Source organism: Ixodes scapularis, unplaced genomic scaffold (assembly GCF_016920785.2).
Source record: "Ixodes scapularis isolate PalLabHiFi unplaced genomic scaffold, ASM1692078v2 PGA_scaffold1__304_contigs__length_218370807, whole genome shotgun sequence".
In the NCBI taxonomy this organism is placed as follows: domain Eukaryota; kingdom Metazoa; phylum Arthropoda; class Arachnida; order Ixodida; family Ixodidae; genus Ixodes; species Ixodes scapularis.
Window position 1 is genome coordinate 199,245,866 of NW_024609846.1, and position 25,834 is coordinate 199,271,699.

Consider the following 25,834-nt stretch of genomic DNA (forward strand, 5'->3'; position numbering starts at 1 on the left):
TAATACTGGGCAATAAAAGCATTTAGATAGTGTTTATTGCACTAACAGAACAAGACAAAATGAAGGACTACAGGCAGAATAACTTGGGGCACAATGTAAATATATAGGCATATTAGTGCGAAGGGTGAGGTTGCTTTGCCCGCAACACCAGCTCAATCCATGGCTCAGTTCGTGCAAGCTTAAACTAGGGTGGGAGGGGCACTGTGATTTAGGTGCTCGCAAAACCCATGAGACCAGCTCGCGGAACCCAGTTTGAGAACCTCTGCTTTAAACAATACGAAGAATATAATTGCGCGTCTTATTTAGTAGTACAAGAATTCAAATATCTATAGAAGAATGCCTAAATGATGTTCATTCCTCTCTAAATTAATCAACAATTTCCTTCTATACATTACAGCCCAGTGGTGCAGCTAGGAATCATATTTGGGGGGGGGGGAGGGGGGAGACTTTGTTCAATTTTCGCGTATAACAGTCGATGTACTCTACAATTCACGGGTACGGACACGACTGTCCCCAACCCCCTCGGTTGACTAAAACTATTCGGTAGTCATTTAATATTTGTCTTCCTTTACTAAAAAAAAAAAAATAAAAATAAAGAAAAAAAAACGATTTTGGGGGGGGGGGGGGGTTAACCCCCAAACTACTCCCCTGCCTACGGCACTGTCACAGCCGATCAACCGTAACAATATGGTATTTAAACTAATACTGTAGTGTTGTTTGTTACCTGGCAGGTGTCTCTCTTAACAATACTAGCCTGATTCTAACACACTATCATAGAGGACGCCACCTTACTGTTCCGTTTTGTATATAGGCCATGAATAAAGACTGCCGTAGGTCTTTGCCCATCTGGCCCAGCTGAGATTGTCTGGTGCCGGTCTCTACCAATACTATAAAGCACAATGGGCGATTTATCAGACTCACGACACTGGCGCAACCTGTCAGACATTTACGTTCGAGCGTGACTGACTGTGTTACGACCACTCGTGACAGTTCATGACGGTTTCCATAGCGACCTAGGCGCATGCAACACATCCTAGTGGAACATAATGTAGTCCTCGTACTGAGGCACAATGTTGTTCAAAGGAAGGAAGATGTCGAAGCAAGAGCCACTCACTCGTGCCTCGGGCAGAATGCGCTGCTGCCTGCATACCGCAGGGTGGGGGACAGGCACACGGTCCGAGTTTCGAAGTTCTCTGCCTTGCCCCTGGGTTTGGGAACCTGGCACAAGGCCACCTTGTCTGCGAGGAACGGACACGGTCAGACTCAAAAGATGCCACCACAGAAGCATGGATAGAGGGAATCGGAGGAAAGACGTTACGGCGGGTCTCGCAGCATACTACAAACAATTAGCGCGGCTCGCAGCATAGACCTGGAACACATCTTCAACTAGCGTTTTTACCGTCTCATACTGCCCATGCATCGAAAGTGATCTTGAATCGGCAACAAGCGACGTCCCGAAAGTCGGCCTGTCACCATCCTGGTGGTCGGTCACGAACGTTCCGGCAAAAGAGGAGTGAACGCCGGCATCGCAAGTCGGCTGCAGTAGTCACTTTCGTTGCTGTGACGCCACCACGGCAGGCAACGGCGCGATTCAAGTGCCACGTCGTCGGGCAAAAACCCAAGGTGCCAAAAATGAGGGTAAACGGACTAGTCAGAGTCCCAGTAAGTGTGGCATGCTGGTACGAGCAACTTGCTCCCAAAGTGCTCACCGGGTGGCAGCAGCTCGCCGCGGTCCAGCGTCTTCCGCACGGCCCCAAGGGGCACCCCGTGGAAGGCCATGTGCCACTTCTGCTGGACGGAGTTGTTGTCTGGCCGAGGCTGTGGCCTGCAAACGTCCAGATGTCAGACGATGAATTCTAATGAAACGATTTGCGGAAAGTGGTTAGAATCGAAGAGCGCCATTCGTTACTTTTGCGGTACAGTAGAACCTCTTTTATACGTTTCTCGGGGGACCGCGGATAATAATGTATAATCCACGAAAACATAAAAAACGAGAAGGCCCTTGGGGTGTTGGGAGCTCGGCGGGACTGGCGGTTTTGAACGTAAAAGCCGGGAAAACGTAAAAACCGGGAATGTATGAACAAGGTTCTACTGTACCGGGGAAACCCAGGACATACTCTTTGCAGTGCCAAGGCTAAGGACGATGCTGCGCTATTCGGTTAGAAGCGGTATCAGCACATCCCCGTGAGGACATTCTCTAATGAAACATTTCTCGCAAGACAGGCATACTGCCGTCGTCTCCAGTAAAACCATGTTTGCAACCAATAACGCCAAGTTTATGTGTGAGGCGTTAACCTGTACTACGGAATGCATTGTGAAGCCAAGCTACATTCGTGCGTCGCCGTCACTATATCATACACGATCGGACGAGAAGGTTGGGAGGAGTGCCGTCCTTATTCGCCACACAATTAAAAGAACGTGCCTCCCAGATATGTTATCTGTCTTTATACAAGTTTTTTTAGAACGCCGCTCTTAGGCACCTGTTTCCGGCTTGAGCGGCGTCGCTGTCGGCGTAACCGTGAGGTCACGTGACCCTCGTGACCTCACGGGGGTCATGTGACCCCCGTGGCACCAGGGGTCACGGGGGGCCGTCGGCGTAGCTGTAACCGCATGGTGCATTATAGGAAATGTCCCATAATGCAACGCGTGGGACTCGTGACCTCATGAGGGTCACGTGACCTGAAGAGGATCACGTGACCTCACGAGAGCCAGATGACGTCACGAGGGTCACGTGACGTCATGTGACCTCACGTCACGTGTTACATTAGGGGAAACGTCCCTCCTCCCTCCTCCTCCTCCTTGAGAGCTGCGCTCTAATTTTGCATTACAGAGATTTGTAAATGTCTCATTTTTTAGAGCGCAGCTCTTAGGCGCCCGTTTCCAACTTGAGCGGCGGCAATGTCGCCGTCGGCGTAACCGCGAGGTCACATGACCCCCCAAGGTCACCCCAAGGTCACAAGACCCCCAGAGATCACGTGACTTTGGAAGGGGGTGAGGGGAGATAACGTGACCTCTGGGGATCACGTGACCCCCTCCCCGAGGTCACGTGATCCCCCCCCCCCCCCCCCCCCCCGAGGTCACATGACCCCCTCCCCCCGAGGTCGGGCAACACCTCCTAGAATACAAGGCGGTAGCGCTCTTCTCGTGACGTTGCAAAGGAAGGCCATCGGGGGCGCGCGTCGAAACGAAGGCAACGCGCGTGGATCGACCGTCGTAACGCGTTTTTAAAGGGGTCATGAAACGCTTTTCCAACTTTTTCCTGTTTCGCTTTCCTCCTCAACTCATAAATCGCGCATTCCACCAAACAGTTCAAGAAGACGAAAAGAAGGGAGGCCCCTCTCGCTCGGAACCTGGTTTGTGTAATCCCCGGACACATCCATTCTCCCCCTAGAAGATTAGCCCGTCGCTCAAAACTCAGACAAAAGTTTCTTTCCCTAGCCCGTTCACCCCTAAGCTGACAGTGCTGTGGAAGCTACGTGCTCCTTGGGCTAGCCACACTTCTGCCACGTAAGCGTGGCAAATGTGGCTGAGAGAATGAAGTCAGGTGATGAAACGGAGGTGGCTGATTGGTCCGGTAAGCGCGTAGCTTCCACCACAATGTCAGCTTAGGGGTGAAGGGACTAAATGAGGTCCGGTTTTGTGTGACGTCAGTTTGGACCCGATGACACGCTTTTGGGACCGCGGATGTATCCCAGTGAAAAGGCAGAGCGGTTACGAAGGGGAGGAGGAACGAAATAGTCCGCTGTGTTTTCAAATTTTCGCACTGAATGTCAGGCTTTTGACTTTCTACCTTTTTGCTTTTGGCCCACTGAACGATGTTCTATTAGTAAAATCCCAATCTAAAATGATTTATCCCAACCCAAATATCGTTTCATGAGCCCTTTAAGCACATACGTGTGTCATATTAGCTAAAATGAAAGCTGCACATAGCAACGGGTCTAGAAAACATTTTATTACACGAGCAAAATATTACACCGCTAAATAATCGGTACGAAATGACACGAGGTATGCGTATAAGACGTCTACAGAAAAAGGTGATTGTTTTAAGTCGAAAACATTGAGTCATGCAATTATTGTAGTAGGAATGCATATTTTATACAGAAATACTTCGAAAAAATGGCGAGACACGCAGTGATTTGGAAAGAGCAAAACAGAACAGTTAAAAATCAGGTAGACGTAGTCAACGCGGACAAGGCAAGACAAGTGTTTCTCACGATCATGTAAGCGATGTTATCGCGTGCATTCACTGAATTCTTGCATCATACCTCGGCCACATGGCAAAATTAATGTAATTTCGATCGAATGACATTATGGGGTCGACAAATCCGCTTGCAGCGCTCGTATAATCACTCAAGACCGCGAGCTGATTAAATCCTATATCACTGAATGAAAATATATTAACTTTCTGTGTGGCAGGGGTACTAAACTTACTACTTAGTCGACTAATTTACTTCTCCCTATGGGCTCGAGCTGCCTTAGAACAAAACATAACTTATTTTGTATATAAAAATACTATTACCTTAATACAGTTCAGATTCTAGTATAAAAGCGGTAAAGGCAACAAAAAAACATTAGTATAAATCAACATAAGCACAAACAACGCACTTTCAATAATCACACAAACTTGTTATTTACCTTCCAGTAAAAACTAGAATATTACGACGCATAATTATAAATGTCGACGCAATAGCAAACGGATAATGACGAAGAACAAAACTCCATTCTATCACGATATTAAAAAAAAAAAAATTGACTGCAGCACATTACTTGCGTCTTACATGACCAAGAAAGCCCGTAAATAAGTTGTTCCTCACCTGTCGATCGTATCCATACGTCCCACACGATCCATCACGAAAAAATTTTAACACAAACTTCAAGAAGTCTTTCTCTGTCGAGAGAGAGGTCATCGGCCAGTGTCATCGTTGACTAGTTGCCACACACGTCAGTCAAACCGTAGCAGGACTTGTTTTGCAAATCCACGTAAATGCCGTAGTATCAGGCGAACACACACACACACACAAAACATCTACCTGAGACGGCGGTGGCGACAAAAAAAAACCCCGATGGGTAGGACAAAACCACACACACACACACACGCGCGAGAGCAGCACCAGCAGTGTGAGACGAGAGGCTTAACATTGTCGACCCATCTCTTCGTCGTGTGCACTCCCTCCCAGCGGCGATGAATGAATTTTTTTTCGGTTTCTTTCCCTTCTGAAATGTCTCAGCGTACCTTTTCATGCAGTCAGCAGCTCACACGCAACGTAAATTTACCGGAATCAGAGCCCGTACGAGGGAAGATGTCGCATCGGAAATTCGGAGCCGGTTCATTCGAAAAGTGTGGGGAGCTGCGGGACTGCGCTTAGTCCCGCGGTTACGGGGATAATCAAAAATATAAATTTGGTACTTTCAACCTTGGTAACGCGTTGTATATTACGTTTATATTATATATATAATAAATTGTACAAGACTGTGCTTTTAAAACGTGTATTAATGTCGGATAAACGCGCACAAACATTAATGCGCCGACACACGTCGACAGCGGCATTTTCTCACGTAGTTGCGCCATGGCCTTCCTTCCTCCGCCATTGTGACGTGCCCACTCGGAGCGCTACAGCCTTCTCTTCTATGAGGTGTTGGGTCAGGTGACTCCCCCGGAGCATATTCAAGAATGAGGGGAGGAGGAGGAGGAGGAGGGGTCTACCCTCCCCTCAGTACCCTTCCCTCCTCCTCCTCAAGAGCTGCGCTCCAATTCGGTGTTACAGGGAGTTGTAAACGGCTTTCACTTTTTTTAAGCTTTACAGGCTTGTTTTAAAAAAGCTGCAAAAGCTTCACCTACGAGGTTTGAGCAGGTGAGTTTTATGGCCAGGAAGACATAGAGTAGGGGGCAAATATTCGAAATCTCGAATATTTGCAAACCCCTAGTGTTTACCTAACGTGGCTTGTGGATTAAGATGGTTTCGTCGTCTGCATGGATGGAGCCCGTGGCATAGATTTGACACGAGTGCTGCGTCACCGTTCGGCTGAGGGTCGTGCTGAATTGGTGCTTCGCTCAATGAACCCAAGCCTCATTCAAACGCTGATGTGGCGTTCCGTTACTCAGCCAAGTGCTCCGTTAAAAGTATAAACGAGTAATTTATGTTCTTGTCCCCGTGGGTGGTGGTCTCGACTTAGCCACTAGGGGCGTGATTGATGGTTGGATGGATGAATGACTTCTGAAGGTCCCCCTTAAGTTTCAAAATACGCAAATGACAGAGGTGAAACCCCCGGGCAAACATTTATTTCGGCCAAACTATTTCCATTTTGGTACAGACAATGTATACAAATATTCGAGTCTCCAGATATTGTTAGAACCAAATAACGTAACAGGCTGTCTGAATAACTAATTCATACTGGTGCCTCTAGTCGGTAGAGCGCGAAATTGTGCGTCGGGCCTTTACTGGCTCGGTCCTCTACGCAACTTAATCCTCGCAAACACTATCTGAAAATTGCATCGCAGGCCTTTAAACGTTTTTAGAAATAAAACGCTTAATCTGCAGAGGTTAACTAGTACGCAAGTAGAAGATGCAAGGTGGAGGGCCTCCTCGTTTGGAGTTTGCTCACCTGAGCGGGAAATGGCACCAGCCGAAAGGCACGGCGTAGTCTCTGGGAGGTTCACCGACCTTCAGGTACGGCTCGTCGCCCCGGATCTTGTGGCACGTCTCGCAGTAGCAGACGTTCAGGTCCGGCAGGAAGTAGCCCTCTGTTGGAGCAACGACCATGAACGGTTAGAACAGTTACAGCTGCAGACGCCAGTCTGTGCGGCGCATAGACCTACAATCCCTGCATTCTCTTTGATGCTTGGGTAGTTTACCAATAGGTCTATGGGTAAAAGGTATTGCCATTTAACCGACGATGGGTTTGCATATTGCCATATTTTCCCGACTATAGACCAGTGTACAGTCCGCGTCTGGTGCCTAGTCCGCACATAAAAACTTCTCGTACGCAGCACCCCTTGCCAAATGCTCGCTTTATTATCTCGGAAAAAAAGCTTATACTGTACTAGAGTTCTCCCCAGAAATAGTTTAGTGGTGGGCATGACCACCATGCGAGCACAATTGCGAGCTTCCTTCACTCTTACCAGGGATCCCGAGCAGGGCCTTAAATCTTGTGCAGGAGTTTTGGTACTCGCAGTTCTTTATGGCGTGAAGGTCGTTGTGGATGTTCTTTCCCCGCTTCTCTTTCACACCTGCGCAAAACAAAGAGGCGTCCGTTAAGGCTTGACAAACGTGGCTCGTAGAAAGTCCAAGAAGAGAGTGTGCAGAGTTTGCACACTCTCTTCTGCACGGCCGTACCGAGAGAATCAGGGTACGCAGAGGCTCACTAAGAGAACGCCGTAGGTTCGACGTACTGTTCTCGATGTCCGCCTTTTCCCGGCAATCGGCCCCGGGCTCGCTGTCCTGGTCGTGAGACTCGATGACGGTCACCTGGTGGGAGGGAATAGGATGTTCCCAGAGTGCTCAACATCTTTGCAAGTCCCAAACTCCCTCGGTTCCTCAACCAAAAGGTGAACCAAACAAGGCTCTAGAAAGCAGCCACTCCTTGGAGTTGCACGTAAAAAAAAAAAAGAAATTACTAGCAGCGATCGTTTTTTCTAAAGTGCTTCGATGCATGGGTCGCAGAATTTAAGAAGGGATCGTTTCAATTTGTTTAGAAGACATTAAACATAGTGCGACATTATGGAGTCGTCACGGTGTCATGCAACACCGCGACGTGGCACGAGTTGAGGTAATAGATAATGTCACTAGGTCGCGTGACATGGCATCACGGTGTCGAGTCTAGGTGTCACGCGACCAGAGTGTCGCGTGCCACTGCGACGTCACATGACGCGACGTCCCGTGACCCGACACCACACGACATCGCACCCCACTACACCACGATTTGTGCTCACATGCCCCGGAGTATGCACGAACAAACACATTTCTGGGCAAAAATGGCGGCTTGGGCGAGTTGGCTTTCCATGTCTTAAAAATAAAATGCGGCACATTTAGATAGGTGTACTGTGCTGGGCAGAAGCGGTAGCTAACTGACTAGAGAGATAGTGGAAGCAGAAAATATTTCCAGGGATAACAACAAATGTGTAAGCACTCCATCACTCACTTCATCAGGAAAGGAATCAGCTCATCTTATTAGCTTACATGAGTATCATTTAATGGGATGTAGAAGAAAAAGAAGCCAACTTTCATTAATGTATCGAAAAGGCGTTAAAAGAAAAAGAAGTGCAAAAATAGAGATTGAGTTGTGAGTCAGCACTGTGTCTTGTCTGCTGTGAATGTGTCCCTAAGTTTGATGGTTTTTTGTGGCCTGTGGCAACGTGTGTTTGTGTGGATTCCCTACTTTTATTTTTAAGACATTTCTGGGAGAGGAGGTAGGAAGTATGCTTTAAAAGATGCTGCAATCAACAGCCATCCAATGTGCATCCAAAGCACTCGTGGAGGAGAATAGGCACCTGCTCGCACTGCCCGTAGAGGTCCACGAGGGCGTAGCACACCGGAGGCAGGTCCCTAGCAGCCACCCCCTGGTCCACCCCGTTGACGTGCATGTGCAGGCACCCCTCCAGGTCCACCTGGACACCCACTGTATGCCACTGCTGCAGGTTGTCCAGGTTGGGCCCATAGCCACCCTTCACCTGAAGGCAAAAGACATTAGAAACACCGAGAGACATGCACGGTCGTGTTACGATGCCTGCAACGCGCCTAATAATAATAGTAATAATAATAATAATAATAATATTTATTTTGGTTCAGGAGAACCGCGGTGCCGCAGAAAGGCAAGTGGCCCGTAGCATGAAGGCCTGCGGCGCCGCATCTAATGATGATGTGATGAGATTGTGTACAGATGACAGAGAGGTGCTGACAATGTTGAACTGGAGCTTGTCGGCGGGGTGGCGGGATGATGTTAAGGGTGATGTGGGTCCAATGATGTTTAGTGAGTTGCTCGCTGGGACGTTTCTCTTTCAACTGTCCGGGCAAGCCGTCCAGGGTGGTGTTCGGTGGCTTCACCGTGCGTAGGGGCTGGGAAACCCCGGCAGATTGGTCGTGTTACCATGCTACAGGATGTGGCCCAACCTTTGTAGACGGCTGCCACCCTCAGGCATAGTCTTCTGAACATCATAGGTGAAACTTACAGGACACCAATTGACGCGCTGCTCTTCAACGTCACCGGGGGACGAGACCGTGTAAAAGCTTGTTCGTAGCTCTTCCTCCCCGAAACGCCAAGGAGCCGCCGGATTGTACCCTCTTATCGACTTTCTGAGGCTCTGGTCCTCCTGCCTCGCCGAAAGTTGGTCTTGTGAAGCCACCGGTGCGGCGGGTGGACTTATCATCGTCAGGCCGAGCAGGACGGCCGCCTCCGGGATGGAACCGGCTCGCGGCGCGCCGGGCTTCTGCTAGGCTTAACGCGGCTGCCACGAAAAATATTCGTAAGTCCAGTGAACTTGCAGTCACCAATGCGAAACCGGTACCGATGAGCTCTAAATCACTAAAGGGGAGGCCATGCTGTCGGTGACCGCCATACCGCCCGTGCTTCCAAAGTGCTTTCCAAGTGGCAGCTTTGCAACAGAGTGATGTCACAATCCTGGCAGTTGGTTGTACCCTCATAAAAGAAGAGCAAAGTGAAGACCCGTCACCGCAGCGTTCCAACTCATGCCTGCCCAAGCTGCAGCGGCATATGGCGCGTCCGTGACGCCGCCAGGATCGCAGCAGGGCACAAAGTATGGCATCATAGAAACAAACCAGAAATTAGGAGGTGCTAAACGCACCAGCCGGAGACGCGTTGCAGGCACAGCACCCGAGACCCCACGTACCTTGACGCCGTTGTGGTAGACGGAGTCTCCGCAGACAACCCAGCTGAGCTTGCGGAGCCCCAGGGCGCTGAGCGGAAAGTGCAGCTTCTCCGGGTTCTCCCCGACCACGCCCACCAGCAGGGAGGAGCACCACTTGCTGTTCAGCCGGTCGATCCGCACCTGCACTCAGGAGGGCACGGTGCTCGGCAGTCGCCCGTGCAAGAGGCCACAGCAAAGAGGACACGGGCGGGAGGGTGGGTTAAACGTATGCCTAAGCTCGGCGTCTACTATTGTGTGCTGCGCTGTCGAGGCAAGCTTCTGTGGTTCTCCAGCCTCGCGCTGCCGCGTGAGCGTGTGGCTTTGTTTCAAGGTTCGTTCGCTCTTGTGCCAACGAAATGCCAAACGTGGCCATACACTCGTGCAAATAGCTTTCACAGCGTTGGAGCACGGCAGAAACGACGCCGGTCTTTACAGTGTGGCACCGGTTGTTTAAGTGGTCTTACAACAAAATGAGCAAGGTATTCGATGGTTATGAAAGAAATGTGTGGCGTTGAAAATAGTTAAAAAAATTGCGGGAAAGCATATTTTGAGAGCACAATTTTAGTTTTGTGCTTGCATACATCAACCTGCAGCTCTATAAAATAGTGCTACAGTCGGATCCTGCAAAATGAACACCGCTTCGACAAAATTTTAGCAACAACGAGGCAATATTTTCAATTTCCTGTCTGTTGTCCATAGAAGACGTGTATAAGAAGTCTCTCCACAACAAACAACTAAACTCGGTCATCTAATTAATGAACTAAAGAAGCATAAAATCATCTTTCCACTCGATATCGCGACTCGCAATGTCGCTAAACAGCTGAGGAAGGCACAGGTGCCATGCACACTGCTGCTGAGAGGTTGGTATCTATATAAAAAAATAAGGGGACCAAGGACAGATCCTTGAGGAACACCTGATAAGACGCTTACATTTGAAGAATTCAAACCGTCGAGGACCACATTTTGCTTTCTTCCAACGAGATAAGCTTCAAGCCATTTAAGACTTGTATCTGGAATATGAATAGTAACATGAAATACCGGGCAAGCGCCCACTCAAACTTTGGAGATAATCACAAAAAAAATGGGGGATGGGCGCTTGTCCGGTCATCAATTTTTCATTACGAAACTCGTGTGAGCGCTTGAACGAACCAAAGACAAATGCCCTTTCTAGTAAGCAATGTTCGCTCATCTCTCGCCGTGGTTAAGTATAACACCATTTCTGTCGAGGTCACCATTGGACAAGGCCCTGCAGTATTTTTTGGAAAAATAAAAAATTGCGCCAAAAGCAGGGGTGGAGCTTCTCTCGAGACATTACACTAATATATCGTTGTTTTCTGATTTCGGAACAACAAATTTTCCACTACAAGTATCTTTCTTGCGTGTCCCGACAACTTGGTTGTAGCGGGATTCGACGTTATTACTCAAATCTGAAAAGGGTATCATCGATCTCGACATCCTGTGACCCCCAATGGAAGCAAATAAACTTCGAGAGTCCCTTTTTTCTTCTTAATGCAGTTGACACCTCAGAGAAGCTTTCCCATATACAGTAAAACCTTGTTATAACAAAATGGGATATAACAAACCAATCATAATTCCCCTTGCTTGCTAATAGTGGGAAGAAATGGACATTGGCTATAACAAACTAATGGTTATAACGAAACAATTATGACCGCTCCTTCAACTTTGTTACAACGAGGTTTTGCTGTATATCGTGGTAAGCGGGAATAACTCAAGTATTGCACCATCCCGAATCAGTGGTCACATGCAATCACCAGGCTGGCCCTACTGACCATGTAACAGTATTCAGTTGCCTCGGTGGTTACTTCAATGACGGCAATGTGAGAAAAAAGATGTAAGAAGCATGCAACTATATACGACGATGTATAATCAATTATCGATAAAAAAATAAAGACCCTAGCACGAGGTCATAGCTTCGTACACATCACATTGTCAAACAAGGTTATAGCATGAGCCAATTGCTCTGGAATATACGGTCTGAGCTCGTTATAACAGACCTAAATTTCGACCGAAGACTTTGGTCTGTTGTAAAAGGAGTATGTTGTATGTAGATATAAAGTTGAGTCAGTAATACATAGAGGAAAATCAACCGAACTTCACAAGTCGGTATGTTATATCCAAATGTCTGTTGTAACCAGGTCTGTTGTAACGAGCTTAGACTGTACCGTGGCTGTGCAAGTGAGAAAACTTGCCATGCCTACAGCCTTGGCCCCATTGCTGCACTTTAAGTAAAACAGATTACCATATTTTCCAGTGGAAAGCAGTCACAACTTATTTATTTAAATTAATTTGTCCATGCATTTTATTTATTGGTGCGACCTACGCATATTTTCTTTTCTATAAATAAGGACCTTAGCCGCACAAACTTGCCATAAATAAGGGTTATAGTATTTCCCGCTCGATTAATTGGCGAGATTATTGAAACTGGATCCCGCTTCCGCATGCATAGCAATCGTAATGCATACCGTAAAATAGTGCAGAAGAGCCCACTTTGTTCAAGCGCCCATTAATAACATTTCCCAAACTTGCCAATTCTGCAAATTATACGTTAACCGCCCGATTTGACTGGACAAGCGCCCATATCTAGATTTACCCAGTTTTCAGTAAAAAGGGAGTGGGCGCTCCCCCGGTATTTTATGGTACGCGCGGGCTTATCAACCGTACAAATACTATGTAAGTACGACTGAACCGGCCAGAACAGGTCCTTTTGCAATATCTCCTCGTCTCTTGTGACTTCCGTGATTGCAAGTTGTAGGCGGTTGGTGTGACGGTCGCCGAAGTAAAGCGTTGGAGGTTACATTGTTTATGTTTACAGCAATGACAGGGCCGTGGAGAAAGCCACGAATCGTAATGGCCTAACCAATTAGATATGCTTTGCATCGGCTTTCGTGTTGTGCAGAACAGTTTTCCCGGTGACTGTGTCATTAATGTCGTACAGTCTAAGCTTATTTTAACAGACCTGGTTACAACAGACATTTGGATATAACATACCGATTTGTGAAGTTCGGTTGGTTTTCCTCTATGCACCATTGACTCAACTTCATATCTGCGTACAACATACAACAGACCAAAAGCTTGGTCAAAACCAAGCTCTGTTATAACGAGCATAGACTGTAGCAGCATATTGCCTAGGTCGCTCCTAATGCAACCTACGCAATCGTGCGGACCAGGCATTGCACGTTTGTGAACATTCGTTGGTGCGGTAGAAGGACAGTAAGTAGTCCTTCCACCGCTTCCCCAAAGAATCCTCTGGATGCTCGCTTACACCAACACACTACCGCAGGTACTGAACGTAGTGGATAAAAACTGATGCGATCCATTCTGAAGCTAATGCTCGCCCGCTTAACCAGGGCGCTGCGCGACGAGCTGGCATACGGCTAGGCACGACCCATTTTTGACCGCCATATCTGTCGATAGTGTGGCAACCCCTATGGGTCGCCGGAATTGCCAGTATTCGGATAAAAGAGCGGCGATTTTCTTCATCCGGATCCTCGATTCACCGATACACTTGTTGGAATACAAGCAAACCAGGCTTCTCGCATCGATGAGAACGGCTCTCGTCGCGGCGGTGCTTCCTCACCCGAAAGAGTTGTCCCCTGGGCAGGGGCTTGCTGGACACCAGCAGGCCGTGGCCGTAGCCCGCCACCCGGCAGGCCACCAGGTTTCCTCCCCGCAGCCGCACGTTGCGCCCATGGTTCTCATGCAGCTCCAGGCTCACCCGCTCCTTCCTGGGACTGCACTGGCTCAGCTGCGCACAGCCACACAAGCGGGAATCTCGGTGCCCGGGGCTTGGACTGGCTTTGCTGGGCATTGGCCCCCGGGTGGCATCAAGCGACGTCGCAAATACCCCAGTGTTGCGCTCGTGGCAGTCGGTCGGGCGAGTTGTGGCAAGAATGACGAGCACGAGTGTCGGCGGCGTCCCGACTGCCAAAGCTACTGTGGACTGTTGAGGTGGGGAGCGATTTACCACATGACGCCGGGATCAAGATGGACAGCGTGATGCGAGTGCGACGGTATTGCTTGGAAATTTAGGGACCACTCTAAAGGATGCCGGCACACGCTGAGGATGTTTTACCTTCTGATACGGGGCATTTTTAAGCGTTTAGGACCCACAGTCATCTCTTAGCATTGAGCGCTCTTATTCTGCACAACGTGTAACTCGGTCGTGTTTCGGGGACATCTTGTGGATTGGCAGAAAGGACGGGAACCCCATCCGCCGGGGGACAATTACAATGACAAAATGGTAAGAAAACTAAACGTGGGCGAACCAACCTTGAAACCCTACTTTACTTGGTGTGCGTAGTTTCATCTGTCTAGCTTTGCGGGGACAGTCGGGATCGATAAAACAACAACTTTTGTTGCTCGGCGTCACTGGCAGGCGAGGGCTTGGGGGACCCCTAGACGGCCTTGGAGGACCCCAAAGGGTCTGCAGATCCCTATTTAGGAACCGCCGGTGTAACTGGCAATCCTCCTAAGCTGCACACGCCCGCATCTTCCAGTACATTAGTCGAGTTAGTTCCGATGCATCTAGCGATGTTTCTCAGATGAGGTTACTAAACCCGCGTTTTAATATGGGCCCATTTGGATGCCTCTTAACTGTTTCACTGCGTACCCAACGAGAAAGAATCAGGGAACACGATGGCAATGAGTCAATATTCCATAAAGAATATGTTCCAGACTTGGAAGATATCCAATGTATTCATAATGAAACAGCGCGAATTTTACAGGGACAGAGGAAGGAACTGGCAGTGATGTGATTGGCCTAAGCCGTTTTGGAGCACCTTTCGGAGCAGCCAAAACAGTGTTTTGGAGCAGCAAAAGTGGCGTTTGGAGCAGCCAAAACAGTGTTTTGGAGCAGCAAAAGTGGCTTTTGGAGCAGACATTCTTAGAAAAAATAAAAATGATCGCCTTAAGTGCTGGACAGACGAAAAACACTTTGCTCGCCGCAATCAACAAATTATAGTCAAGTTAGACCCCCTGGGAGTCTTTCAACATGTAACTGAAATGCCTTTGACATGACACATTTTGCAATGCTTCAGTTAAATTATACATATATATGTACGCACTATAGTTAAATAAGAACCAAACTGCACATATTAAAATTTATTTCAAAACGACCAGCTTAGTAGTAAATAGCACAGTATTAGGTAGACTAGTTATATAATAAATGGAAGAAGTCTCCAACTGATTAAACCCGTACCTACTGCAATGCAATGCAAAACTGTCGCGCGAGCGGAGAGGGCTGTTCGATCGAAACCATGCCACTCTGCTCCGTCGCCAACTGGTTCCCAAAATTGTTTGCAAAATGTAATTGTCCAGCATACGACAAAAAACAGTTCAGCGCTTGCCAGGCCATCAGGTGAAATACAAGCTCAACACAGAGAAAAAGAAAATAAAAAGGACCTGAGCACATTGATGCAAGACATCGCGAGCCAGGATCAGAACGTTCTTCTGAACTCAAGGCAAACAAGTGCGCTGTGCGGGTTCAGAGTGCAGACATTGCCTGCTTTGCTTTAGCTCACTTCTCTTCACCAAATTTCTTTCGCGGCAGATTTTTCACGTACTACGGTCCATCCCGAAAGAAGGCTCACCGAGAGAAACCTAGGCAATCAATACTTCGACACATCAGTCTTTAAAGGTAGATTTTTGTAGTAACGCGTGATTTAAACAAGAACAGGAATGTTGATGAACTTGTGGCGGTACTTAGTTTTATTTTAAAAAAGCTCCATATATGCAGCCACGTGCGGACGGCAACACCCGACGTCGCGCGACCACGGTGACTGGCAGGCAGGGACCAAATATAGTTTTCCCACGGCTGTTGCTTCAGCAGCGAGTGCTTCAGCTCACAAAGCAACTCCCGCCGCACAAAAACATAATTTCGTTTCAAAGTATGACGGCATGGCTGGTACCCGGCACGCTAGCCTCGGGGCGTCTGCACACGAACACGTCTATCGCTGAATTTTTTCAAAAAAGACGCGAGACAACGAGAGCGCCAAACGAGAGACGGCGGGAATAACCACGCAAGACCGGATGAACGATTGATGCAGGGTACTTTGTGTCGGGCGGCCGCTTGCGCCACATAGCTCATGCGTGCTCATTTACAGTACTCAGTTTAATTTCGGTTTTGAAAGGCGACCAAAATTGGTCCTTTGGCGCAGTCTTGGCGCAGATAACTAATATTTTGGCAAAATGTAGCAGGATGTAGCAGGGTTAGCCCCTTGGCGCAGTTTGGCGCAATTGGCGCAGCAATCACATCACTGAACTGGACAGGACGAGCGCTGTCCTGTCCAGTTCCTTCCTCTGTCCCTGTAATATTTGCGCTGTTCCATTATGAATACATACCAACTCGCCCAGCTATCCTGTTTGATATCCAATGTACCTCAAACTGTTGCATGTTGTTGTTTATCCGACTGGGTGGTCGGAAACGATTGGAGAAGTGCTCACCTCTGTGGCATCGTAGTAGTTGGTGGCGGCCGAGTGAGTGGCGGGAACAATGCTGCTGCTGCACAGGGACACCGACTCCAGCATGCCATACAGGTCCAAGACAGCATACAGCGTCTGAACACATTCAGGCCCACACTGGAACTCCCTTTCCACTCTCACAACTGCTAGTATTGCCAAGGAGCATCTTGCTGCCCAAAATCACTTACTTGGTGGTGGGTTCATTTGGGCCAGTCACTAAATATGCATCGGAGTGGCTGTGTACTACAGGCTGTTTCCACGTCACATCATACACTGATGGTCCAGGTAATATCTTTTTATATTTATGCAAGAGCTATATGTGAAAGCCATGTTCTTGGAAGCAGCATTCAGCTATATGTGAACGTTGTAGCTACTTTTTTTCTGGAGACATAAAATTTTGAAGCTTGAGGCATAGAGATTGCCAAGGTTTCACAATGGTACTTGGCACAGCCATCAATTTCACACTGAAGCATGCACATAGTTATATTTATTCTACCGGGTGAAACAAGGAGACGGTAGGCTCTTTAAATCGACCGGAAAATTCGGTTTCTTAACCTATCGCGCTACGACTTTGTGCAGCGTTGCCCACAGATGGTGCATTTTTTTCGTAAAATTTGCAAAGAGCGAACTTACCTGAGGAAAAAGTAAAGAAAGAAAAAGGCTTAGCTCCTATGGAAACGCAGCGACGCCACCGGTCTGCAATCAACACGGCGCCGTTTCGCACAGTAGACAAGAGATGGCGCAAGCGGTCGCGACGCCAACTGCTGCCAACGAGCGAGCAGACGACGCCGAGAACCGGCGTTTTTAGCAGACAAGGAACTCCAGTTGCTTTTTGTTACCGCGCCTGTTTTTGTTTCTGCAACTGTCGCCGTTTGCGTAACGCGCGCCGCTTTTAATTCGAAAAGATCGTCTGCTAAAAACGCTGGCTCTCGGCGCCGTATGCTCATTCGTTGGCGGCGTTCGTTGCGCCATCTCTTGTCTACCGTGCAAAACGGCGCCGTGTTGATTGCAGACCGGTGGCGTCGCTGCGTTTCCATAGGAGCTAAGCCTTTTTCTTTCTTTATTTTTTCCTCAGGTAAGTCCGCTCTTTGCAAATTTTACAAAAAAAATGCACCATCTGTGGGCAACGCTGCACAAAGTCGTAGCGCGATAGGTTAAGAAACCGAATTTTCCGGTCGATTTAAAGAGCCTACCGTCTCCTTGTTTCACCCGGTATTTATTGTATAAAATGCTTACAACATGTGCTATGCACAGTATTAAAAATTTAAATAAAATATTTCTATGCAAATAAAGTTACGGAACATGTCAACTAAACATGTTTTAGAGACACATTTACAAATTATTTACCAACAAACTACTTTGTATAAAATGACGCAAAAGGTATTAAAATAAGCACCTTTAGATGCATTTTATGAATATATAAAAAAAAAATATGCTTAGCCATTATTGCTGTTCTGTTATCAATGCAGACAAGCAGCTGATTTCTCTAAATATGGCAAAATTGCACGTCGATAGTTTAAAAACTCCATCTTTTTTTTTTTTTTAACTCCCCCATTTGCAGTGACTTGAACAAACATGTAATGGCAAAATATTGAGTAACATTTGACCTCACCCCAAAATAAACGATCATAAATTTTCACTCAAATTGATGAAATGAGTGATAGGGTGCAGGCGAGCTGGTTTACATTCATGATTTAAGTCAACCCTGAGACCGGGGAAAACAAAAAGCACAAACACTACGAAATCTAAAATTTGAGATTTCGTCGTGTTTGTCTTTGTTTTCCCGTCTCACGGTTGTTGTAAATCATGACTCAAATTGAGCTAGCTCGACTTCGTTAGAGAAGTTCTGCCGCACGACGTCAACACTAAAGAGACATTTTCTAGGAAAGACAAAGGCTGTACAGACGTGCTGCTCTATTGCAGGGTGCAGAAAGTTTATTGGGGCGCCGTAAAATGTTGCGCATGCCTTATATCTTTATAATGTAGGTGGATTTCATAGTTTTTGATGATGCCCAATATGATTCTAATTTGACTGATACATTTAAATTTATTCATTATAAAGTTGATTACTATGAGTAATTATTAACTTAATTATATCAAACACTGTTCTCTGTTCCCAAATCTGCCCTTTGGCAGTAATCAAAATTACATCAACCTTGTCTCTGTGCGATGCATACTTTTCACGAGAACAATTTGGTCCGCATTTCGTGAAACACCCTATATATACCATATAGCTGAGTGCTTCTCCCAAGGACATGATTTTCATATAGTAGTACATATTTTATAAAAATATGCGAAACCCAGACTATCATTGCATGAACTGACACAAAACAACTAAACATTTGTGGTTATCAACTTCTATCTGTATCCCAGTGAATGGTGCACATCAATATATAAAAACGGCAGGCTGGTTTGTTTGCCATCACACAATGTTGAACACCAATATACCGACTTTCCAGACACTACTTCCCTAGCCTTGTGCGAGGGTTTTGAGTTTCACAGAAATGGACTGTGCATACGGTTTTCAACTGGCGGCAGCAGTGGCACTCCCGACAGCTCTTTGTGAGCAACCGTCGGCAGCTGGCCCACCCCCTCTCCCGGGTGACTTTGGAGGCAAACACAAAGCTACGCTAAAGAACCCAAAACTTCCTACACCCTATGATAGCTTTTCTCGGTTCTAGAAAATGCCTTTTTGTAGCCGATATTGTGCGGCAAGGCCCCTATGACCAAGACAAGCTAGCTCAATTTGAGAGAAGGTTTGTTATCCTTTTTCTCTTGGGGAGGTTATATGTTACTCAGTGGTTTGCCATCACAACTTAGTTCAAGACGCTGCAAATGGTTAAGGAGAGTTTGAAAGAAGGGCTAAGAATATCTTTTTTATATATTCATAAAATTCACATAAAGATGCACATTTCGATATATTTTGTGCCACTTTATAACAAATAGTTTGTTGGTAAATAATATGTGAATGTGTCTCTAAAACATGATTACTTGACATGTCTCGCAGCTCTTTTTGCATAGAAATATTTTACTGTAATGTCCAAGTCCATGAACACATTGTAAACCTTTCATAAAATAAACAGAAAAAATTATTCCGTTCTAGTACTTCACAGCGCACAACAGACAACACACCATCAAAACAGATCCACACAAAGAAACAACACTCACGCAGCGCTGACTGTCAACTCTCGGATATATTAAACATCATCTTCGTTATCTTTTACTCTTACGCACTAACAAGTGCGTAAAAGTGGATCTGTTTTGATGGTCTGTTGTGTGCTCTGAAGTACTAGCATGATTAACCTACTCGCCCAAGCTGAAGTATTGACCGATTATTCCGTTCACGCTTCGGTGTAAAACAGGTGGCTGTGCAAAGTACCATGGTGAAACCTTGACAATCTCAACGTCATGAGTTTCGAAATTTTATATCTCCAGAAAAAAATTTGCTACAACATTCACATATAGTTGGATGCTCCTACCCAAATATGGCTTTCACATATACTTTTTACATAAATAAAACTACTAATCTGACCCGGACCATCATTGCATGATCTGACATGGAAACATTATTGTATGATCTGACGTAGGAACAACCCTACAGATATACTATTACCTATACCGAATAGTGTGTTACTATACTAAAATAAAATGTTTGGCAGTTAAACTGCGTGTGCAACTCTGGGCTGTGAAATATATCGCTCGAGCGGAAATGTACAAGTTCACCAGCTTGAAAATGATCCAAGGTCCCGTAAAATGACGACAATCATAAATTTCACACAATTTGGGTTCGAGTCGAATAAAGGACACCAGCAGCTAAGAATGTCAATCTTTGACAAAAATTGCCAACAACCACGCAAAGTGTGTCGCGATTGACAAGGGTAGCTGCTGCATTGTGGGGAGGCATGCTGAAGGAAGTTCCCCTCCAGCCAGTGTGCTGTACAATGTTTGCAACGGGTTCCCTGCTTTCAGGGGAATTGTATAGGCGACGTGTGTGAGGAGATGTGTGCTTTGGTGGAACGATTGTGCCAGATGTTGCATGAGTTGGAGAAGGACACAAAGACATGCTTTTTTTTCGGCTGATACACTCCTTCAGGAAGCGGCCACCCGTGACCGATCCTGCGGTGGAAGAAGCAAATGTACGCAAACTGTTCCGCAGAGGCGCAGAGAGCACACGAGAACGGAACCTGATCAAGAACAGCAGCGGCCTACAGGGGTGAAGGGCGGTGTGTGAGGACCCATGGGGAGAGGGAGAGCAGTGTCTCTGCTGTACTTTTGTGTTCGTACGTGATCATTTTTTGCCGGAAAAGGGCACTAACAGCTGCCACAGTAAAAATAGATCCTAAAGAAACACCCTTTTCTTGGAAATCCTACTAAGGTAGCTACAAAACTGCGGACCTTTCGACTATTTTAAGCACATGACAAGAGGCACAGACTGTCTGTGTTATTAGCATGCTCTGTTTTGGTGAACCATGAGATACTTAGTATTTAAATTCAAAAAGGAGGTACTCCAACCAAATTCCCGAAAAAGGTACAGCCCAACGTCCCAAAACCTGCTCGATTTCTTCATCAGGGGTGACTAAACCGCATAAAGCAGCAGCAGCTTTCATCTTCCCCTCAGTTGATTATAACTCAAAATTTCTTCCTTTTCTGTACAGACGGTTTCTTGCTCATTGCCGTCGTTAGGTGAAACAATCCATGGACATACGCCGATGGCAAAGAACCCAGGGACCTGTTTATTTTTCCTGGTGTGTGCTGAATGTGCCAAGGCTTTAAGAAGAGCCTTTTCCGGATATATGGCTCACTTTCAATCATGCGCACGTTCTTGAAGTCAATCGGATGGTCGTGGACATCGCAGTGTTCCACGACAGCGCTGCACTCATGATTGAGCTTGCGCATGTCGTTCTTGTGTTGCGTGATGCGTTGCGGAAAGTTTTTCGTCTTGCCGATGTGGGATCTTGTAGGCCGCGCCCTGTGCTCTCTCTCTTGGAAGGCGATCTTTGGGTTGCAGCATGAAGGGTCCCAGTGTGGACACAGGCTTGTGGGCCACTTGGAGTCCTTCTTTTTTCAGCACACGTGCTAGTGCTTCGCTGGTCCCCCTTACGCAGGGGGAGGGTGCTGATGTGCGCGATGGGCCGAGGCTGAGTGTGTTGTGATGGCTTTTTGTTCTGGCACCTGCGACTTTTGCAATGGGTGATGCACTCAACAAAACTGTTGCTGTAGCCATTTTTATAGCAGAGCTGCTAAGGGCTAGTTTCCCCAGTATCGTGTCCACGGGCAAACAAATGTCAACACAAAACTCTGGACAGCTACTGCCATTTATGAGCGATGGCGGCAACCTTTGCACTCTGGTTTTCACCAGAGTGGAAAGGTTGAATTTCTCTAGGCATCGTCCTAGGCGTTGTCTTCTAGGCGTCATCCTCGATGTCATCCTAGAAGTTGTCCTAGACGTCGCCCTGTAGGCATCGTCCTTGAGGTCGTCCTAGACGTCGTAAAGATAACAGCTTCGCTGGTCCTCCATCTTCACCTGAAGTGGAAGGGCTCTACATTTTTTAGGGGTGTCGCAAACTTTTGTCGAACCAGATTTTTAGGTCGAACTTTCGGGGTTCGACTGGGTCGAACCGGTTTGACGAACCTTCGAAACTTTTCATCAGATTCGACTGGTTCGACTTTGCGGACAGTGTGGCCAGACCTTGATACACGCATGTCTAGGTTTGGAAAATTTATTTTTATGCAAAGGGTTATTTTATTTTATGAACAGTTGCAATTAAAAGAAACCAATTCTAATCACTGAAGACGTTAATAACTTATTTTTTTTTTGTACTGTATTAACTGAAATAACCAATCAGCGGTGCCCTTAATTTATCCCTTAGCCATTACCATCCAATCCGAAGCCAACTGGCCAGCCTGTCGCGCATGTGCTCACGAGTCAAACCTCAATACAAGGTTCGTCGAAATTTCTACAAAAGGTTCGAAAAAGCCTAACTTGGTCGAACTCGAACCTCGGCCGGTTCGCGACACCCCTAACATTTTTCGTGAGATCATCAACGATGGACTTACATCGGCAAGACGAAAAACTTTCCGTGAAGCATCACACAACAGAAGAACGATGTGTGCAAGCTCAATCACGAGCGCAGCACCGTCGCGGATCACAGTGATGTTCACGACCATCCGATCAACTTCCAGAACGCATGCGTGATTGATACTGAGCCATATATCCGAAAAAGGTTCTTCTTGGAGTTTTGGCACACTCAGCACACGCCGGAAAACATAAACAGGTCCCTTCTCGTCCAAGTCTATACTTAGTATGCTTTCCAACATGGGCCCACACTTCTGGAATAATGCAGCCTCGAGCAGCCCTTGCTCTAAGAGCATGCATGCACAAGAGACCCTTTTCAAAATGCAGTCTGGCCACTTTGATCACTATCATCATCTCAGGCCTTTGTGCCAAACTAATGGCGGCCTTCTTGATGCTGATGAAGGAAGAACTTGAAGGTGCTACCAAACGGAGGATAGACAAGGCCTGTGTGTTAGAGACGTCAGTAAAACATGACTCACGAATTAGACACGACGCCTGCGTGAGCGCTCATTTCGGAGTCTGGTCCAATCAATCTCTCGGCACCTGTTTGGCTCTAAAGCCTTTAGATGACAGAAATTTAATCGAGGGGCTTATTGGTTGCCACTTTGTACTGGTCATTTCTTACGTTCAACCATTGAAACTAACAAATGGAGAAAAAATTGCGAGGTGATCGAGGAACCAATTCTCATCTGCCATTGACGCCTCATGAAAAACAGTTTCACGACTGACATTAGTTTGTTGAAAGTGAAGCAGCTTTTCGAGTCACCAGGGCCCGTTTGCTTGAAGCTGGTTAACTTTAACCGTGGTGGAAAGTTAACCATATCTCCCCACGAGAGAGGTCATGCGAAGCTGCTTTCTTAGCCATCGGATGGCACTGAATATTGAAAAGGGTCTATTTTGAGGTTGAGAGGCCCACCTTAGGGAGGTTGGAAGCGGCTGGCCCGAGGTCCTCTCCGTTCAGGTGAATGTGCAGCGTCCCATCGAAGCAGTGCTGAACTCCAATCCTTTCCCCTGCCTGCGAGACGAGCCAAAGCAACTCGCACTCAGTGCACACAACACTGCCCTTAAAAATTTGTGTCTTTATTGTACCATCGTGGTGAGGGCGGCGGTACCACAAGATGTGTTGCTTTGTGGTGATGCGATAAACTCGGTATGCAATTTGTGCCCCCCCGGCGTGAATGTCGTCGTGCATGGTGGCTCTGAAAGAAAGCCCTGCCAAAGTTAGTGCTCCAGCGGGAGTGGAACGAGAGTCACTTTTGCGGTTGCACGACCCAGCTTTGATCCTGCTATTTTGCGTCTAACCGTTTCCTCTAAAGCGAGGGCTTGTTCTCTCCCGCCTCGGGAAAAGAACCGTATGTGGGAGCGCACTCGCTGCCTCGTCACAACGTTTCCGACTTGCTGTCGTTGGTGTGGTTAGTTCTGCATCGAATTCGCAACCGGAGGGACCTTGGTTAGCCAACGAGCCCTTCCGCGCTTTTGAGCCGTAGTTACGGAAGTGATCAACCGTGAAACCGAGTGTCGCGCACACTTGACGAAGCTTGGGTCGAGGAATTGCCGAGCCCCGGATATTCTTCGCCTATTGGATGCATCAATGTCAACAAACAAGCCGTCGTCTGTGGTCCGCTTTCGGACAGTGAAATCCTGAAAGTAATTAGGCCTAATTTCACATACTCCGGGTAAATGCATTCATTTAATCCGCAGCAGAACGGCACAGCGAGAGGTACGCGTTGCGCTGTAGGCTGAGAGTGTATGGTAGCCTCTCCGTGAACGAACTTTGATCTGTGCGAGCGGGTTTCAGCAGTCGCACTTCGTACGAGTTCTTTTACGCATAGTCGCGGATTATACCCGAGCATGCGGTCGGGAATCGGACTTCATACGAGTTCTTATATGCATAGTTGCGGATTATATCTGAGCGTGCCCGCTCGATACTAGCAATATATATCGCCTAAGAACAGTTGTGTTGCTTTTTGTGCTGAGTGAGCTTCCTAGTGCGCATTTCTTTTAGCAAAAGGCACCCCGAAAGCGCCCTAGAAAGGTTTGCAATTTATAAAGCATGATTATGGTGGCGAGCCCCCAACCAGCCGTGGATGTGCCTCCATCACTGGAGACGTGCCACAGTACCTTGCCGTGTCATATTGGTACCTAATATGACATCTGCACGAAGTGTGTAAATGCAAAAATTTTACCCCATGTAATGAACCAAATATGTGTAAATTTTTCGGGAAAAAAAAGTGTGTTGATTATGCGAGTAAATAAGATAACCCAGCTGGTTTAAAGAGAAGTTAGTTACCGTCGCTACAACCATCGCAATAATTCAATCGAAAGAAGACAATGTCGCAACATAGTCTTCTGTCTTTCTTTCCCCGTTTCTTCCACTTTAATCGATCCAATCGATGCAAAAATTGAAATTCAAGGCCAATCCAAGTTTTCGAGCCTGAAGCACCTTACGACAAAGGCCTGCCCTCCCAGAAGTTTGTGCGTCCACACACACGCCATTTCATGCGACGTTGTCTCAGGGACACCACAACCCCTGACGTTGTATGTTTAATACCTTCCGATAAAATATAGCTTCCAGGCATTCTGAGAGTTTCTTTGCGGGGGTGTGCTCACCGCCAGCCGATGCAGGGAAGGCCCGTAGTTGTCCCTGAGCAGGGTGCCGTCCAGGAAGACCCTGGAGCCCACCAGGAGCCAGGAGTGGTGGCCGGGCATGCACAGGGCGCTCGAGGGCAGGGGGAGCCCCGCCTCGGGGGCCAGCGTGGTCAGCCCCAGCACCAGCGTGCCCGCCCACACGTTGCTCACCTGCTCCACCTGTACCTGCACCCAAGACCATTGGGTTTGCCCAATTTTGAGCCAAATGGAGCATGTTCAAGGCACAATTTGGCACAAATGGACTTCCATTGCTGTATTTCATTTAAGCTCCACATTGACTCGATTATCTTTCGGGGTAAACTAGGAATCACCCCGGGTTCAGCCAATATTTGCTCAAACTAACATTTTCAAGTTTTCATCTTTTCCACGCATTATATCTCATTGAAACACGCTACCCTACGCTATCTTTATCTCCCCCAATTTTAAAAAAGCATCCGATAATCGCCTTTTTTAATTTGTGCCGTTATGTTTTCTGTCACATTTTTGTATTGGGGCGTCGATTGTTTATTCTGACAGTCACTGCAATTCCCCTTACTGTTAGTTACGTAAAACGATGGCTGAAATGTGCCTTGCTTTTTCTATTATTTACATCTTTTGAATCTGTGCCCCACACCTGCAAGGGCCTAATCGAGGCCTGTGGTACGTAATGAATAAATAAATAAATAATTGTTCCAGATAGGTGAATCTACGTCACTCCAGCTTGCGCTTCAGACGAGTGGAGAGATCTCAAAATTAGTAAAAAATAACTAATTTAGTAATAAACTAAA

At 47.1% G+C, this 25,834-nt stretch overlaps 1 protein-coding gene across 1 annotated transcript in view; it reads right to left on the bottom strand.

The window, feature by feature from the left end:
• LOC8024351 (neuralized-like protein 4) overlaps positions 1–25,834 on the bottom strand; it is a gene marked incomplete at its 5' end in the record, with an annotated part of 67,010 nt that overhangs the window by 9,996 nt on the left and 31,180 nt on the right. Inside the window, 11 exon segments of the mRNA XM_040208123.2 lie at positions 1,115–1,238; positions 1,710–1,825; positions 6,604–6,742; positions 7,121–7,228; positions 7,391–7,466; positions 8,489–8,668; positions 9,845–10,003; positions 13,461–13,628; positions 16,325–16,438; positions 23,335–23,433; positions 25,029–25,232. Coding sequence (XP_040064057.1) covers positions 1,115–1,238; positions 1,710–1,825; positions 6,604–6,742; positions 7,121–7,228; positions 7,391–7,466; positions 8,489–8,668; positions 9,845–10,003; positions 13,461–13,628; positions 16,325–16,438; positions 23,335–23,433; positions 25,029–25,232 — 1,487 coding nt within the window.